Genomic DNA, 21640 nt, shown 5'->3' on the forward strand with positions numbered 1-21640 from the left:
GAGTAGGAAAGGAGGGAAATACAAACATATAATGTAATATATTATATGGGAGGGATAATAAGTTATGCTAACATGTACTTCACAGGTTTGAGATGGCACAAGGTTCATAATCATCTGAATATATAGTACTAGATTTAATAATTACGTTACAGATATTTGCATATCAAAGAAAATGAATAAATTTAATTATGATGATACTTTTATCACATTGCGGTGTTATAATAACGTTATTTAATTTTATCCGTTCTTTCAAATTATTTTATAAGTATTTCATTTACATAAATTTAATTTGAAATATGTGAGCACATTAAAGTTATTTTTATATCTAATACATTAAGTGTATTGCATATATTATGTGTACATAAACGCGCACACTTTCAGCATTGCAGTAGCTCTAGCTCGAATTATTTATTCGATAATATTTTAGTCTATTTTAGTTTTTTGTTTTATCCGGAAACGATATTTTTAAACCGGTAAATTTACTATGTCTTGTAATCTTACCGAAAATGTACCAATGGGTTCTTGAATGACCGCAACAAACCCCATTTTTAATATAATCATATTATAATGCAATATTATAAATAATACACTATTCAGTAGATATTCACTAAACCATAGAGTACTCTTTGTTCTAACCATACCTAAATCTGAGAGTAGGTATAGTACCTACAAGGTACACACACAATATGCAATACAAACAAAGTGTACTTATTACATCAGTGGCGTGTGTATGTGCTCAGCCACGTACTCGTGGTGTATTGTACATATATCACTTATAATATTTCATCGTTGATGAAAATAACGTAGTTATTATATAAGATTTGTATAGCAGCATTTATAGTGTCGGAATGAGAAAACGTAAACACGAACAACACATTATTTTAGTCGAAGAATCCAATATTCCCTCTAAAATCGTATATGTGTTCACTAAGTTCACTATATGTTCGCTATTACCTTATTGTATAATCAAATTGAACATAATCATTTATGGGAAATTAATATAATAAAAGCTTTACTTATAGGCTAATAATCCTAGTAATTGAAGCCTTTATGTTAATAAAAAAAAAAAAAAAAAAAGCTTTACTTGGTGATTAAAATGCCTTTAGATTATTATATTACACACTTTTGTTAAATAACCAAAAAAAAAATTATACTATACGTTATTATTAAAATATTAAATTAGTACAACGTTTGTATTACACAAACGATTATAAAATAGTAATAATGGTTAATATTTTAGAGAATCCGATACGATAGTACAGATCTGCATTAAAATAAGTTTTGTATAAAAATAATCTATTTTTTTCGATCCCACTGAAAATACAAATACATCATAATTTAATATTATAACAAACAAATAAATTTCTGAATCAGCATAGGTACCAATTCAACCATATCAAAATATAGTAATTATAGACACATGTTTTTATATTACTCTCGTCCACAATGATATTAAATAATATGTATAGGTAATAGGTATGCACGATTTTTTTTTTTTTTTTTTGATGACGATACATTTGATAACTAACCAGTGAATCATTCTAAAAATATAAACCTAAAAAATAAAATACTAAATCGCCATACTTATTACGATTAGTATGAACTCAACACTTGGTAAATGCAGATGTGTTCTTTTTACCATGAGACGTTGAAGTTGACCTCTATTATTTTTACAAGTCAAGTCACGAAAATAAAAATCAATAAAATTAGCACTTTATTAATTCGGTTTATAAGACATACCACTGTAGCATAATGTAATGTTGACGTAATTTTCTCCGTTGACATAACATTCGAATGAAAGTTTTAATATTTATTTAATTATTTTCTGGAAATATGGCCAATATTTTTGTAAATATAATTTCTAACCCGGTAGACCGTCATAAGTATACTTTGTTTAAAAGTTATCATCTATTATAGTTTTGAGCAAAAAGCGCTAAACCTGGGTAAAGCGTAATTTACATAAATTCTAAACCATCATTTTAAAATGGAACTTTGGAACGAATAGTAATTTAATGTTATTGACAAAACTCTTAGTCAATTATTACGAGTACAGTGTCACGATCGAAAAAATTAACATAACTGCTACTCAAGGTCACGGCAACCGACGTTTTTAGGGTGGCAAGTTCAGAAACGGTATGTGAATAAAACCATGGTCGTGTTTTATGTTAGTTTAGGTGGTGGTCCTATACTTAATCTACTGAGTAAATCTCAGTAGCACTTTATTATGAGCAACATTAATTTTAGTTGACCTAGTTTTTGTGCGTGTTTACTTTCTCGATTTTTGTTTTATACAATAAAATAATATGTATAAACGGTATACAAAAGGACAATATATTTTTCTTTCTCTTTTTTTATGAACATTCATAGATTTATAAAATGTAAATAGGTCTGTTTTCTTTCGGTTATGATGAGGGTGAGGATGCGTAAAAACGCCACAGGAGACCACTGGAATAACATCACTAGCTGGTAGCTAAAATATACATATTATACTATAGTATATATAGTTAAGTATATATATATATACATATATGTACATTGTTCATCTGCAATTTCGATTCGCTTTTTTTTCTTTCAACATGCATCTGAATTTTATCCTCCTACAATGTCCAGATAAAACATTATTTTTCGCTTCCATTTAACTGTCGACCAATACTGTATGTGTATAACATTTTGTATGTATACATTTAAACAAACACAAAAACAACACACTAATGACCCAAAACATCATATTTGTGCACCGGAAGTTGAAACTCTTTTATACGATTATTTTCAACCCCATCCCCTCTCTAGTAAATCATCGTTAGACGTAGGTACAATATTAATATATTATGATGGTGACTTTGTTTTTTGTCTTTTTTTTTTTTTGTTAATGGTTAAGTGGTACGAAAGGTCACTGGACATTTTGAAACTTTTCAATTGAAAAATGTAATGCGCACATATAAATATTATTTAGAACTGTGAAAATTAAATATATTTATTTCATAACATTTATGTTATGTTATACACATACTTCGTATACATGAGTGACAACTATAATATGTGAAACAGATTAGATGGGCGATTATGTTGATCAATAAAATTAAATTAAAATACAATTGTGTTTTTAGTTATGTTTATATTGTATATCTCATATTATATTATGACGCACAGAATTTGAAGGTAATAATTTAAATTTCTCATCAAAGATATTTTAATGTTTACTAATGATCAATTAATTCAAATAAGTTTCTAAAAAACTAGCAATCAATAAATTCGATCTCGATTATAATAATTATGGTGCACGTTGTAATAATGTACATTATCATGTTTAATTATAATGTAATACTTGTCAAGTGCACGTGTTATTTGTGCTCCTCTTGAAGAAAGCTTAAAAAACTAAATACATATACCTGCAGTACAATGTTATTTCGTATTTTTTATAGTAATATCCACGTCAAGCATACATAATTCACTCATAAATAATTAATTATAAGATATTTCAAATGTTGGGTCACAAACTTCTTATAAAAACTACAACCATATTGTTTAAGTAATTATGTTATTTATTATGAACACATTATTTAGATTTAAATTCTGTGCAGAAGTGTTTTTTTTTTTTACTTTATTTAATAATCCAGGTCACCTTGCATGAAAAAAATTTCATATTTCTGTAATTTTTTTATGTTGTTATTTCACCAAAAACCATAATTTGTTATGTATATTATTATATTATACAGCAACTTGGCTTTTAATTTTAGTTAAAATGATTATTTTTATAGCATAGTAATGTATACACTGCTGTTGTTTTTATTTTTCATTTACACGCAGTTTAAATCGATATATTAAATATATTATCGTGATACAAGACATTTATGTAAAAATGAAACAGGATTAAAAATTTTGATTGTATGCACAGCACAATAAAATAAAAACATTTTAAAAATAATAAGAATAGTCGGTGAACTTTAGATTTTCTGTACAAGAAATATATTATATGACCGCGTGTTGGTTTAAAAATGTATAGATAAAAAAGGTTAGGTTATCGAACTCAAATAATGTGCTATTATGTTAAACATTATTATTTTCAAGTGTATTTCATTTTTATTAAAGTTTGATCAAATTCTCACCACAAATCATTATGAAAATATTTATAATAAAACATAATATAACTATTTTTCTTCAACTCTTGTTTTAATTTATCGATTTCTTAAAATATTCGCTTCTTTCATTGATGTCAGAAACATTGATGTCAGAAACAAAGACAAAAGTATTAAAAACCAGCCACAACGGAATGTTAAATGTCGTAGAATAAATGAAAGCATCTAAAACAACAAAAAGTAACAACATGTTGTTCATTTCAACTTTCCTTTTTAATGAATTAATGATCTAAAGTAATTTATTGTTGTTTAGAGTGCGCTTTCGTTACTGACAAAATCTATATTATATTCAATTTACTTATTGGTATAGGATTTCATCAACTTATATCAAACACAATATCTTCAATGAATTTAATATATAATGATATAATACATTTTAGTGTTACGCTTACACAATATTATATATATATTATCATTGCCAAGAGGTTCAATAATATATTATGACAATATTATTAAAACAGTTCACTTATAATTTGCATGCGTACCTGTTATTGTACTTTTACGATCGCTGGTAATCTTCAAAATGTAACAAAACATACTCCACCCTCACAAATATCAACGTAAATCGGTACTCTTCAACTCCATAATCATTATACTTGTAACTTATTAAAGATTAAAATATTTATTTTGTTTGATTTAACATTTAAAAATATAAAATAGCTAATATGAATATACCTTTATGGTACATTGTTTAATAATCTATGTTGAATTCATTAAATTAAAAAAAAAAAATGTTTAAACATCACAATCTGTCAACCTATGAATCATAATATAATCTGGACGTAGTTAACTATGATAAGAGTTAAGAATAGTTGTTACACTTCTAACACGTTCAAGCAAACTTGTGGAACGCACTCTCTGTTTGATCAATTCTTGTTATCGACGAATTGGTACCACAAGTAACAATGACGGTATTTCAATTCTAACACGATCAATGTGTGATTACACCGTTCGCCAATACTATGAGTAAAACAACCGTGACCAATATTAAACATTACCATGATAACCAAAACTGATAAACTCATCCTACACACGCAATATAGTGGAATAACGCCTTGGTGTACGCAGTGGACATAAGAGCTTCCGGAAATCGAAAATCGAGACATAGGGCAGTCGCAGTCGTACTACTTATGTAACCAAGGTTATGTAATATCATACGCCATAACAGGGAGAAATTATAACGGTTGTTCGATTCCAGTTCAATGTATTATATCCTCAGCCTAACATCATCAGTGAGGTGACAAATTCCGCAAACATCGTCGACTCTAATCACACTCTTACGATGGCACACTTGACCCCGTACGACTGTATTGCCTTAAAAGTTACGATCGATAATCCAACCATTCGCTGATCGTCAGATATGAACTAAATATTTTTCTAGGAATTTCAAATTATAATAATATAAATATTAAACTTAAATTGCAACAGATGACAGTTAAAATAACAATTTTCTACAAATTGTATATACCTGAATTATCTGTATGATATTGTTAGAGACTCTAAAATAGTTATTTGAATTATTTTTTATTATACCACTTATACCTATGCGTGGGAATGGTAAAAACATGAAATTATCTTAAATCAGCGTATATGTCTATTTTGTAAAACAATAAAACAATAAATTATCGTTGATCTCTTCGTACAAAAAACGACTGCGATGTACAAATTGTTCAGTATCTACTCAACTCGATGGAAATAAGTGAATATTAATACGCTTCCACTAAAAGTGTACCTATCCACCCAATGATTTTTAGAGAATTTTCTGATGATTCTTGTCAATATCTAATTTGATGGAAACGGGTATCTAAAAACAAGGATATTAGGAAAGGTACACTTTTGGTAAGAACAGTAATTGATGGAAATAGAAATTGGTGAAAAGAGAAATTAATGATAATGAGGATTGTTGAAAAAGGAAAGGCACACTCTCTATAGAAATAAGTATCAACCTCTCTTATGGAGAACATACCAAGCTCAATTCAGACAGACTTAAACTGTGTTGTGCAATTACGCATGATGTGAAATAATATTATGGAAGTCAACACGAATGATCAACTGATTATGATTATCATAAAATATTAATTTATAAATCGTTAAATAAATGAATTGTGAATTATGTAAAATCAAGATTACCACGATTGACACAAGTTCTATAAGTATGAATATTGTACAATACGTACTAAACTAATAAAATATATTCTTTAGATTTAATTTTAGACGAATAAATCACAACGGCACATTAAAAACGAAAAACATTACTACACCAATCCTAAAAAATGTGAAAAAATATATTATAAAGCCAGCAATCGTTTTTAATAAAATCTTCACAATTGAGTTATCTAAATTTCACTGTGAATAGTTTTAATATAATTATTTATTATTATGTAATTCAAAATTGAACGATACTCTTAAAGTCTAAATACCTATGGGTATTACGCAGATACTTCAATTTCCTACGACATTTTTTGCACACTCATATAAAAATTAACACTTCTAAAATATTAATTAGCCTTAAATAATGAAAAATTTCACGACCCGCTCCAAAAAAATAAATACAAAACATTTTTATTTCCTATCAACTCTCACTATAATTAACACATTGCTATCGCAATATATTCAGTTATAAATATAAAATAATATTTATTTTATTTTCGAAGTTCATTTTTTAAACAGCCTGCAGGATTTATTTAAAAAGTAATGCAACATTTAAAATGTATTTCATAGTTTAATCTACAACCATTTTAATTTAAAAACATACGCTCGGCACTTTTGAAACATTTTTATGACATTAAAAATGATTTCTGAAGAGAAACACGTTGTTTTGAAAAATTAAAGTATTCTATTATAGTAACTATATATAAAAATGTATAGTCCCTTTATTTTAAAGTATACGAGTACCTATATTATTACTATTGATAAAATTGAATTTGTTTATTGTATATTGTTAATTTATTAACGGTGATGTAATCATATATGATGTACCTACCTTGGTAAATTATATTGGGAACAATGCCTTTTCTAGTATCGAACAAACTGTGAACAACGTCCAACGTGATCCCTTCTTCGGACGGGTCGTCGTAATCGCCATCATTTTCAAACTGAAACCCTTTGGTCGTCTCGAACTCAAAATCGATGTCCGGTTGAGTCCCTTCGTCCTGGCCCTTGTGGTCGTGTCTTATTTTCCGGGTCCCGTATTGCCGGCCAGCCAAACACAGGGACGCCAACAACATGATACCGCAACACACCCATTGGACCCGAGTGATTGTCATAGTCGTTTAATGAGATCGGATTTATTCGGTTCCTTGAATTTGTTTGTGGTCCGTTTTGAATTCCATACGCCCGTGACGTGATTTATTGTCTTCTTCGTCTTCGGTATCCATACCCTGTACAATAACACGCGTTAATGAAATCGATAAAATATAATAACGAATTTAAAATCAGCATTATTTTATTTTATTTTTTTTTATCGTTGTTTTTATTAATAAAATACAGACGCACTGTGACGTCGTAAATTGATACAAAAAACAACTAGCAAACAAAACTCTTCAATATTTATATCTGTCTGCATTGTCTGTTGAGGTCAGTATAACATAAAATAGTATTGTGGTCCAATGAAATCATAAACTGACATTTAAATAATTAAAAATAACAACTTGAAATGTATACGTGACATCGATTAGATAAATATCATTTGTATCATCATTGTTGAAAGGTTCCAATGAACGAAAGTAAAATTAATTTAAGTAATAATTTGTTTAAGTCCTATGGTTAAATGTTAATATACTTAAACATACATTTATATTTCAATCAAAATTTAATTTAATACATGTGTTTTCATTATTTTTAAAATAATGATCTTATAATACTAAGAGATACATTTATTTTTCAATTAATTATATGAGTAGTGTAATATTTATTATTTATAACTCGTTTTAGAATAGTAATAAAAAAATAAATAAAAATCAGATACGTCAATAAATGAATAAAAATATAAAATTGATCTTGAATAGGATATTCTTCAATAGTTTCCCCAAGTATAAGAAAAAACAATTGTCAACTTTTAAAAGTTCTCCAAAAGTTTCAATATTGATAAAAACCACCATACATACCCAGTGACTAGCTGTAAAGTTATCAGAGTGAGATGACTAGATTAGTTACTGATTTCCCACTGTAAAAGTATTAAATTAAAATTATACAAACCCTATATTAAGTCTCGTATAAATAAAAAATAAAATTTTTTTATTTTGTATTTGATTTATTGTCAATTATGGTTATGTCGTATTGGTGGAGTTTATATAATTAAATAATAAATAATTGCTTAGTGATTAATAAACTCGAAAAATAACTAACATAAAAAGGTAATTTAAATTTTTTTTTTTTAGCAGTAACATAATGTGGCTATACAATCAATACACCAAATCATTTTATTTTACAATATAGTAATAATTTAATCAAAATGTATACAATAAATCGTAGAATTAGATAGGTACGCAAAACGTACGTACTACATAATATATACATACTATTATTACTATCGTATATGGTCGATTTATATTTTGCTCGTTACGCTACACATGCAAGCATCAAAATTGCATACACAATGCGCCGGGTTACAATCTAATGTTATGATACCAAATTAAGGTTGTTGTGATACTCAAATTGTGTAGACCATTAAAATGTAATTGTAATACATTATGGTTGATCTTTACATATTACGCGTATGTACTGGCAGGTTGAATTTATATTTTTTTTTGTGTACGTGAATAGAATAAAGTCGATGTTATTATAACGACAACAATAAATAATAAAAGGTATTAATATGCTTAAACCAAAAAGATCGTCTCATTTACCAACCAAACGCCAAGGGTTAATTAAACTTGCAAGAAATTCGTTTAACTTTTACATTAAAAACACGTACCCTGCAGCTATAGTGGTTACATTAGGTATTGATAGTCTTAAATTATGAATAAATAAATTCCTGTAAGTATCAAAAGTAATAAAAGTCAAACCGCCCGTAATTATAATATTTATCACACTCTTCAAACGAGTACATAGATTTGATTTATATTTCATACCAGTTTTTAATAGATTAACTGAATATATATATTATATATATTTTTTTCAAATTACATCAAATTAAATTATAAACTGTAGTGTGCATTGAATATTGTATTTCACTTTTATTTCCGAAACCTATATGATATATATGTAGTGATTCGTATTGAATCTTTTATTTGAAAAAATTGTGTTAAATATTTTATAAAAATAAACTACTTGTGTGTAACACGAAATATGTATTTTAATCAAACACAACAATTTAACATTACGGAAAATATAAAATAAATGGGGCTATAATATTATACCGGTGTAGGTATATTTAATATTATATCCTGACATCATTATATTATGTAATAAATTCAGTGAACAGATAAGACCATATAGATAACGAGATGCGTTGTAAGGGGTGTGATGCAAATAGACAAATTAAGAAATGAATACACTCAAAATCCTTTGAACGTGCATAGTGCGTCAGAAATAATAACACAGTGGAAAGAATCAAACCTTTATGATGGATGCCTAATGGGGAAAATAATTTATGTTTATAGACAGAAATAAAATAAAATTACAAGGTAAACGTGGCGTATAAATTTCTATTTGAATGCGTGTAACGCTTTTTGAAATCAAATTGTGTGTAATATGCATACCACAAATTATTATTATTCTGTCGATTCGTTACAATACCCGGTTCACCAATGTGAACACCTTAACTATACATGGTAATTTACTAAAAAACAACCGAGCTAACCCTCATATTATACTTTAATTATACATTTATTTAAATTTAATTTTTAGAATTTTTAAGTTTACAAAAACACAGAACTTTAAAAAAAAACTGAAATCTTTCATGGCATTAATTATATTCGCCCTATGGTAAATAGTGAACCAAACGGTTATTTTCAAATTAGCATCTTCGACCCATTTTTACAGTTATTTGTATACTAAATGATTATATTTATTTTAATCCACTTAAACAAAATGTAAATAACAATTTTTTTAATTATTTTACTTAATTGAATACTATGATTATAATATTAAATAATAATTAGGAATATTTGTAAGTATATGGTTTTTATTATATTACAGATTGTAAATACATTTATTTATAAAAGAAGTATATGGTTATCATTAATCAGTATGAATTTATAGACATTTTATGATTTATTATAATTTTATGAGTACCTACCTATAATAATTAGTAGACTAAATAATATTAAATTTATTTTATATTTTAAGTATGCATAACATCAGAATCTATGTTTTATAAATTTATTATTATGCCTAATTACCCTTAAATCAAAAAGTACAACAACTCAGGAACTACTTACCTACTTGTTCGAATTCCAATTTACATCTTATTAATGCATTCTATTGAAAATAGCAATTGTCATGTTAAATTAGTCGTGTGATTTATTTTATTTTATTCATTTATTCAAAAACTACTATAAATAAAATACCTTTAAAATAATAAAATTACAATATATAACCTGATGTAATTTCTTTATTTTTTATTCTACAGATTTAGATCTAAAAATAAATATAAAATAAATATAATAGTCTAAAAACAATATACATAACAGTAATAACAGTAATAAACAGTTGACCGAAAAGTTCCAAATGAAAAAAAAACCAACCATGATGTTTATTTTAATTCCTTTTGATAATATTATTACTGTTTTTATTATAATTACACGTAGTATTTATCTTTCATAATCATTAAATTAATATTTACAATTTTAAAAGTTGCTATATAAAATAAAAAATTATCAATAAATGTAAATTATAAACTTTAAGATCCTTACAACCCTAATTTCTTGTCAGGTGGCACTGCTGGGAGCCTTCTTTTCCGTATTTAATGTTATTTTGTTATTTTGTCATCACATTTACTTATTATACCATTGTATAGATTGTAAATTCACTATTTTTAATAATACAGATCCTGACTGAGGAACTGAATGTATTAGTTTTAGTATTTTACATAGGTAATGAGTTATATTTTTATTGACTGCCGTCTGGCATTGTTCTTTATCTATAGCGCTAAAAATACATCAATTTGACACTTTAAAGATATTTTTTAGTAGAAAATTGGATTTAGTTGGTAATTTTTGTGGTAAATAAAACTTTTTAAATTATTGGAAAAAATGTAGGAAAACACAAATATTTAGGTACTCATCTCCATTTTTCAACAAAACAATTTTGTATTAATATGACTTAAGAATGAATAACCGTTTCAGATATTAAATCATTTAAGTATATAAATATATAAGTATTTTATAATTTAAAAAATGTTAATCATATACATTTATGATACTTCATTTCCAGATATTACATAAAATACCAGTTCATACAGTGACGTTTTAAAAAATATTTATATCGATTATAAGCTATCACTACAATTTTTTTTTTTAATTTTCAGTAAATAAACTTATGAAGAATGTTTTATCAAAGTAATATATTTTGATCATTCGTGTTTGATATTATTGTATTTAATGTTTTAACATAATAATATTGTATATTAATGGTCATTATGTTATAAATCGTTTTCGAAATATTTGGTTGATATAACATTACTATTTATATCTTGAATGAATTCCTGATAAAAAAAAGTTTAAAAAATAACAGTTTTTTTTAATAAACTTTTATTATTCATATAACATACACGTTATACGAGTATAGTCAATGTTTGTATACAGTTTTGATGGTTAAACGCCATTATATGTGTCAATGTACCTCAAATTTCCGTTCAAAAAAATGCCAACTCTGTTAAAATCTACACCTTTAGATAAAATACATTATGCATTTTAATGGTTTTATGTGGTTCCGATATGTATAACGACTATGTATAATATATTATTCGATATAATAATGACATTTATATGCATACCATTTAATTTATTCATGTTAATATATACCTATATGGCTATATAACATATATACTATATAGTATATACAATACAATGCATTCATCATTTGATCTTATTTTTTCTACCGTGAAGTCTTGGAAAGTAAAATCCAAACCAAATACAGTTATCGGTGACAGAGCACTCATCTTTCCACTGCTTTGGAATATAATAGTAAATTTATTGATAAATACATCGATATTATTGTAAATCCGCCAGTAATAGTTAATTATCTGATTTAATAAACTATTTCAAAATTAGATTACCAAATTTACATTTCTTTAATCTAAAATTTATTTTTCAGTCTTTTACAATTCAATTTGATAGGTATAAAATATGTGTTACGAATAAAAAGTACCTACTAACATCATAAATCTAATGAACGTTTTTTACTATTCGAAAATATATTTTAGATATATTAATATTTCATATATAGTTCTTAAGTACTCGTAGGTTAAGATACAATATATCATATTAATCTCGTATTTTTCAGCGATAATTATAATAATTTGATATTTTTTAAATATTAATAATTCAAAAATCAATTGTTAAAATGTCCAAATACAATTTGTTATAAACTACAACAAGCATATTAATTTTTCAACTTTAAAAATAATGCCATATAGTATTCTTCTTCGATACATTAGCAGGAATAATTCGTTATTAAACTATACAGGGTGTCCCACGAGAATTTACTATTTTAAAGTGGCAAGCTAATGGTGTTTACATTTCATCCCTTCCAACTCACTTTGAAATGGTAAATTCTCCTGGGACATCAATAGCGTATCCTAGTTTGGTGTGAACAAAAGGGTTATTTGACTCGGAGAGCATAAGGCTCCGTACATTGTTGTGGCTTCTTACTGAAATTGTTTCTCTTTTATTGTATTTTCTTATTGTATGAAAATGTATTAATATTTTTTACTAATTTTATCATTTGTTTTTATTGTCAATATATAGATACAGGGTGTCCCGTGAGGATTTAACCATTGTATATCGCAATTTCAACATTTTATTTTCCTGGTTTTTAATATTTGAATGAAAAATATGATTATAACCAGGCACACTGAAAGTGAGCTACCAATCGTACGAGAACGCACGCGGCGCGGCGGGTCATATGTTTGATAACACTATGGTATTAAATAATTCACATTTTTCTCGATACTAAAATAAAAATTAAAAAGCAGGAAATCATCAAAAATAAAATTTTGAAATGTCAATATTTTTAGAAAAATAAACTACAAAATGGCCATCTTTGATTTTTTGGAAATAATTAATTTAAAAAATAGTAATTTTTTTAACTATGTATATATATATATATATATAACACTAGTAACTATAGCAGTTAATTTTAAAATCTTTTATACTGTGTTGTATTCTATTGTTTATAATATATGCTAGTCTAAGTTGTGTTAGAGTCAATTTCAGATTCATTTGTTTTGAATAGTTTATAAGTGGTTTTAGTGGTATTTTTTTTTGTTTTGGTTCATGTAAGTTGGGGGATATTCATCCTAAAATCCATCAAGCTCTAAAATACCATTAGAAACCCAAAAACTATATTATCATCAAAAAAAATTAATCCGTGATGGTGGTGCAATAAAAATGTATAGCCCATTAAACCAACCGAAAATCTACAGTACTCAATAAACTAAATATTTTAATATAAAAAATCAATAATTAGGTAACTATAAGTGTATAAAAATATATAGTTTTTGGTTAAAAACACGTTTAATTGGAAAAGAAAAGAGTGGGGTAACTGTTTAAAAAATATTATGTTATTTATAGAAAAATTGTTCAACATAATATATAGTTCGGCCTACTAGCCAAAATAAAACAGACTCGTAATCCATATAAGTATATTAAAAGTTTTACACAACTATAGTTATTATATTATTTAGTCTTTTTTTTTAAATATATAAACACTACAGAGAACTTTTTTTCCATTAATTCCCCAAACATGAACATTAATAATTTCCATTGAGTTATATCATTGTTATAAAATGAATACAAAAACAAATGCTGAACCTAAGTTTTTTTCTAAATTGTTTCTTAAACATACATTATCAATTAATGTCGGCAATGTGGTGAATCTGTCCCACTCCCACATACCAATTACTGTTGACATACACCTATTAGTGCGTTTCGGGAATACTTTAAATATTAATAATATTATAGTGATCATATGAAATATTGTTTACCCTATTCCAACATAATAATATTTATAATTATAGATATAATATAATTATGACACGCAATTCGATAATAAAATAATTTTATATTGTTGGATTATCATCCTTGGATAACTTGAATTCTTGGTTAACTCAAATACGAAGGGAATGGTCTCTAAGTTTGAATTATCCAAGAATTCAAGTTATTCAAAGATAATCCAATAATAAGAAATTCTAGGAATTGAAAAAAAATTGTATGTTCCTAAAGACAATTTCGAAATAACAGACCAAGTTCAACAATATATATATATATATAGGTAATAAGTATACCTAAATTTAAATAATATTATGTAAGTTGTCATTATTATTTTACCTCCCAAGTGAGGATTTTTTTTTAATGTATTTCAGACATAAGTTATATAAACAAAATATTATTTCACAATTTGGTGGTCAGTTAAATACCATTATTGCAATAATAGGCTATTGTCTATGAAAATAAGACCACAACATTATCTTCAATACTAGTGAAGGTCTATAAGAGTAATAGTATCAACGGTAATAACTAGATTGTCGAATTACATGTATTACTATTATTTAATAGTAAGAGAACTCGTTTTTTTGATCTGATTTTAAATATTTTGCTTAAAAATGTAAAATCTATATTGTATCTTTTTCTATGAGTTTTTCAATATTACTTAGTGTTGTACTTAATAATTATTATATTCTGTAATTAATTTTTTTTTCTATACATTATTGGTCTACAAACCACACTAAATTTTGTAAAAGGGCTAGTTCCGCTGAATTCTAAATAAATAAAAATAAAATAATAAGCGAAAAATCTGGTTTTGAACGGGACATATGATCACCCTAACCTATAGCAATACAATATTATCTAAAATTATAATTCCATTACGAAACACATGAGGTTATCAAAACAATTTACTGATTTCTCGTATGAAAACATAATTCATAATTCATATTATCATGCATTTAAATAAGACACGTACATTCATTATTAGTTTAAATTTGCACATCAATTGGCATATTTAGGTTAATGATATTATACGTATTATTATGTTTGAACAATGAAAATTTCAGTACAAAGACTGCTTTCAACAGTCACCAAGTTCAGATGACTTCCACAGCCCCAATATATAAGTATGTATGTATAAACGACTTATGATTGTATAATATAAAAAACTATATATAAAACTTAGTAATCTCGAAATTTCAACGCTAAAAAATACATTCGTTCGAAAGTTTGAACTTGGTGCGTCTCCTCGATGTATGTCGATAAGTTAATAAGCATTATAACATATTAGTTTGATTTTAAAATTTCTACAATGTTTTATAAGTCCATAAATTATTTTAAAATTGGTGAAATATGGTTCACGAATGACATTAACAACATCGTAAGAAAAAAAAACACATGAATTAATTTTACCTCCAATGTGCGAATACTGAAAAACATGATCGAAATAACGGTTGTAAGTGCATTTGTGTCGATCGGCAAAATGATCATCGAACGATGATGAATTAATGTACTATTTAGTATTTACTATTTTAAAAACATGCAAAGACTGATAAGTGTATACATCTTTAATACAAACGTATATTGCTGTTGTTCTTTGCCGAAAGTTTGATCACGTCTGATATATACAATATACCGATGTAAATAAAGCTAGGCACTAGTTAACTGAAAACCAGGTACTGATAGCAGTTTCTTTGGAGAAGTTTAAAAAGTGTAATAAATCAAACTCACACCCTTTTTGTTGAACTAAAGCGCGTTGGTAGAAAAAAGTACAATCATTTACACGGTGTTTCAAAACAGATCATTTTAATGAAATTAATTTCGTTATTTAGTAAGACACATTTCTGTCGGTAAAAGTTTTTATTCAAAATATTTTCTGATCCAATAAAGACGAAGAAAATGTCACTTCTGTAATTCATTTATACTTAATTATATTATATATTAAGTTTAATCCTCAAACAAATGTATTAATTTGAATGTATTGTTCTTGAGCTAATAATAATATCATTGTTATTAGTTTTGGTAAGGTCTATTTACCTATTCAAACTTTAAAATTAAGAATTGTTCACAAACACCTTATATTTCTTAAGTAGGTAGGAAAGTAAAATCGCTTATATTATATCTTATATATATATATATATATTATATATTACGGTTAGTTATGTGTTTTTTATGCCTGACGTCATCTTTAACACAAGTTAAAAATTAAAATGCTTCAATCTTCAACTTTGAAGGGGGTTTCCACTGTAGCAAATTTAATTTAGTTCTACTTTAGAGTGCTAACAATTCCTAGCATTTACTTTATAAGCAGATCGATATAAACAAAAAAAATTAATTCCTTGAAAACTGAAATATTAACGCAAAAATAGATTATGTTTTTTTACAAAATTCATAACAATTCAATACAAGGTTTCTCATTGGTCATTAACTATTCTTATAAGTTATTATGATTAAATATAACAAAAATACAGAAATCGTCAACATTTATTCGAAAAATAATAGTTTTCCATCTAACTATTGTAGTTATGTTAATATTTCAAAAATATTAAGAAATTAAAATTTGTTGCTTTTAAGTGCATATAGTAACATTTTGAATGTATTTTGAAACGCCAATAACTCCGGTAGATGAGACGTATTTGTAAAATAAAAAAAAGTAACATTTCGACAGAATATTTTAATAATAAATGAATACATTTTAAGTTTTCTTTTAAACTATACTATTCATGAAGTTATATACCGATAATTCGTATTGACTTAAATTTTTATCAATTACACTAGAAACAATAAGAATATTTGAGATAAAAATTAACTGATCATGAGATTTTGTTGAATGAAGCCACCCATTGATAACACTTTCTGTTTGCTTGATGATAAATTTAATTTAGACTTAAAATTAGCAACAATAATATATGTTTCAGCTAATATGATTAGTAAAATATATGAACATTTTTATCAATACTAGTTCTACATGCCGTTTTTATAACAGAAAATAAATTAGACACTAATAATATTTTAAATTAATCATAAAAAATTCTTAGAAATACAGGATATTATAGACATAACGTCTCCACTCAGAATGTCAGAATGTTGTTTTTTCAAATGATTTATCATTTAATTCAAATGTAACACATCCACTACAATGATCTACTCAATAACAAAGTAAACTCAAAATCTTCTATTCACCACAATGACTTACCTACCCGGTGTTTTATACCTTATTTGGTGTCATGTTATATATAGTTTAGATTTTTAGAACATTTTTGTTTTTAATATAAAACTTAAAATTATTATTTTTTGTCTAATAAAATTAATTTTTAAAGGTTAAAATAAAGAATTCAATGATAAAGTCGTAACACACGTAAAAGTTTCTGAAAGTTTATTATGAACAACTTTGTAAATTCTTAATTTTTCAATTTCAATTTTTAGACAACGCTCTTAATATTATAATAAAATTAGTGATTTAAAATTCAAATGTTTTTGGATCTCTCCTTGGAATGAGTAGAGAAGTTTAAATATACCTTACCTATATCATACACTACTGATTTCAGTAGTGGGCATGATGCTCTTAAATTTTTAAAATATATCGTTTGCCTCCATAAAGTTTTATACTGTACAATAAATCAAATTTAAATTTAAAAGCATATTTCGATATTAATTGATTACTCAAGTGGAATTCTTTCTGAGCAATAATTTTATATTTACAAGTATTTTTTTTATTATTATTATAATGTATATTTTTTAAATTATTATTATTTTATTATTTCCTTGCATTTAATGTACTGAATCAAATATATTAGAATTTATAACTTTTACTTGAGTTACTTTTTAAACATGAATCATTTATTACGATCGTCAGTTTGAAGAAATGTGTAATGAAATTGTGTCTAGTTAAAATTCAATGACCAGTGAGACCATACGAAAATAAAATGTAAAAGAAAAATATTTGAAGTAAAAATGGTTCTAAATTTCAAACTGTAGGTAACTTAATATTTATTCACGTAAAATCGGTCTCTAAGTCCCAAAAGAAGAATAAATAAAATAAGTGAAATATCAATAAGATGGAAATCTAAGACGAATAAAACGATAAAGAAAAAATAAAATTGTTTATGTTTGCATGTACATTATAAACAATAGACATTTTTTAATTCTTTTGAGTGATTTAGATAAGTAAATGGAAAATTAACACATAAATAAAAATATTAGCTTGTAGTTAATCGAATTTATATACATATCGGCCATCAAATAAGCTTACATGTTTTATAGGTGGTTAAGATATTATTTTAAGATTGTAAGAATATACAATGAAAAATAAAATATTTTCATTAATAAATAAAAGTGAAATAATTTGTACAAAAGCATATCTTAATCATTTAAGCAATTTAATCATTCAATCGTTATTTACTTAAAAAGTTCACTTGCCATTACTCATGTACAAGATATATTTTATGTAGTAATGAAATTTCAAAATTAGTAATTAATACCAAATAATAGTATAACAGGTACATTGCATTTAAATTATTATTCTTGTATAAAATATTGTACTACAGATTGAAAAAAAATTCCTATCTTTCTATCCTTTTTTTTTAACTCAACAGTTCTTTATTTAAATTTTATCTAATTTAACAATATAATTAATTCACTTTACACTTGATTTAATTATGAATGACTTTATGATTAAAATAATAATTTTCCAATCTGTCTCTGTGCTTTTTGTAATATATCTATACAATATGTTATAACTCAATTTATTATAATATTACCTATACATTATTCTGTACTTACATTCCCTTATTTTCTTAATTAATACTGAAATAACTTAAGACAATAACGTAATAAAAATTATAAATTCATACTTTAAAATCAGAAATTATTCCAACTAAATTATTATTTTATATAGGACATCGGTGGTAAAGAATATATTAATGTCACCCGAATTAAACTTACACATTTTAAAATTAAACAGCTTTACTAATAAGGAATACATATTTAGAATTTTCTAGCTTAAGGATGTATTATAAATATTGTTAGTAATAATGGTAAATTATGCCATATTTGTAGAAAACCCGTTTTTATAATTTATTTTTATTGTTATTTCTTTGTTGTATAAAATAATTAATTTTATGACCTTAATATTATAATACTTTTACTGTGTTTTTCTACAAGATAGGTACCTAGCTAGGCAATCAGAACGCTGCTATAAATTTCTAATTTTATGTTACTATACCCAACACTAGCGATAAATTATCTTGTTTTTTTATTTAATTGCTTATAATAAATGTACGAAGGTTATGGCTGGCGAGTGGCGACCAATACTAAATCTAGTCGTAAATAATCAGCCATTATTGTGCAGGTCGAACGTAAAAACTTCAATCTTTTACATCATGTTATATCCTTTGAAGTCTTAAAACGGTCATACTGTAAGGCGAGGTAATACCTATTTAATCTTATTTAGATATCTTATCTCACCTTAGAAGGTAAGAAAGTATCTCTTTCAAGCTTTCTAATTTCATGCAGAAATATTTCAGTTACCTTTTCTTTTCAGAATATCTGATTGATATTTATAATAGATGAAAGTGTAATTTGTATAGTATAAATTTAAAACACTTAATCTTTAGTAAAACTATTATTATGAAACATATTAAATATATAACGAAATTAAACTTGAAGGAATTATATATCTAAACATATATAAAAAAAATTCAATATCTATTTTATCAACAGATTTTGCATAAAAAAAAGTATCTATCTATAGACATTTCAATCGTCAAAATTACATCAAATATGTATCCATATTCCTTAATCCTTCTCTCTCCCTGACTTAAAAAAATAAATTAAGACTTTACACGTGATTAAGTTTGGAATAGTTAACTTTAAAATGTGTGTGACCTAAGTATAGGTACTTAACTACTACTTACTTAAGAAATATGTCGTTTTGTTTTTTTTACGATTTAATATAGAATTTGTATTAATATTATGTTGCGTGGTTTTGTAGTATAAACTAGAAGTCTTCAAACCTACTTCTTTCAAAACCTTTTGGCATATGCATTCATTTTTAACTATTATAACTCAACATCCATTAGGTACAAAGAAAAAGTTATGCTTCCTGTAGAAATAAACGTTGGTAAAATATAATGAACGGAACTTCCATTTGAAGCAAATTCTTTGAAACTTAACATAAAGCTGTTGTTTACTGAAGTGAACCCTTTTATAAAATACAGATAAAGCTCTTTACATTTTAAACAGTTTTTAATATTTTAAACTTCTTAATAACAATTTTATTGTTTTAAAGCATCTGAATTGGTTTAAACGATTGTAAACTTTCCACTAAAGCTAAACTCCCAACATCTAATTATTTTCATATTCAAAAAATACATCATTAAATATATTGGTGATTTAGTTTTATTTCTCCCTTTTTACACATATATTTATAAGTTACAATATTAATACTCATATTTTTATATTTAAAATACGTAATACGTAATATTTTTATATTATATTAAAGTTTTAAGTAAAATATGGAAATAATTAATTTTTATTCCCATTTAATTACTATAACTAAGATAACTTTGTATACGAATTAATTTAAAGGGTCTCGGTTTAATTATTTAAAATTTAAAATATTATATAGCTTTTACCTTTCATTACAAAAGGAAGTAAACATACCTACATTATTATTGTATAGAATATAATATGTTAACCATTTCGATAAACAATAATTTTTGTACGTTTAATTAAAAAGGAATTTCAATGTAATACAAAATAATAATGTACCTATTAAAAATCTTTAATCTACATTACTATTGGAAATAATAATTTTTAAATAAAACAAAAATGAACTTTTTAATTTAATTTGTTATTAATTTATTATATACGCATTGTACACTATAAAAAATAATATAATATAGTAAATAAAAATAAAATATAAATTAAACATCTAATATTATACTGTTTACTAATTACTTCTATGAATAGGTATATATGTTTAAAATGTATTCTGAGGATCCAATGGCATACCCAGAGAGGACTTCAGCCCCTCCAATTGACCGTATTATGGCATACATTTTAAATAATAATAAAATGCTAAATACAAAAAATGATATTTCTGAAAACGGTTTTAAAGAATCTTGATTATTATCAATTATTTGTAGAGGTTATTACGGTTACAGCATAAAGTAATAACGACCTAGTTTAAAGTAATGGATATCATATTCTGATTTTCTGTATTTAGCATATAGCTTCCTCATAACATTGAAAATTCCTAAGGATACCATTGTAAATATCGATACTAAACAAATTAAATAAAATGATTTATATAATCTAACTAATACTCATAAATTATACAGTACCTATTTA

At 25.4% G+C, this 21640-nt stretch overlaps 1 protein-coding gene across 3 annotated transcripts in view; it reads right to left on the reverse strand.

The window, feature by feature from the left end:
* The window catches only part of LOC107169593 (uncharacterized), a 94085-nt gene that overhangs the window by 70712 nt on the left and 1733 nt on the right, over positions 1-21640 (reverse strand). For all 3 annotated transcript variants that reach the window (XM_015519383.2, XM_015519382.2, XM_089225113.1), the window contains exon 2: positions 7120-7516. In XM_015519383.2, coding sequence (XP_015374869.2) covers positions 7120-7402 — 283 coding nt within the window. In that variant the 5' untranslated portion in view covers positions 7403-7516. The remainder of the gene's footprint in view (positions 1-7119; positions 7517-21640) is intronic.

This window comes from Diuraphis noxia, unplaced genomic scaffold (genome assembly GCF_037042655.1).
Source record: "Diuraphis noxia isolate RWA-SAM2 unplaced genomic scaffold, SU_Dnox_SAM2 contig0004, whole genome shotgun sequence".
NCBI classification, from domain to species: domain Eukaryota; kingdom Metazoa; phylum Arthropoda; class Insecta; order Hemiptera; family Aphididae; genus Diuraphis; species Diuraphis noxia.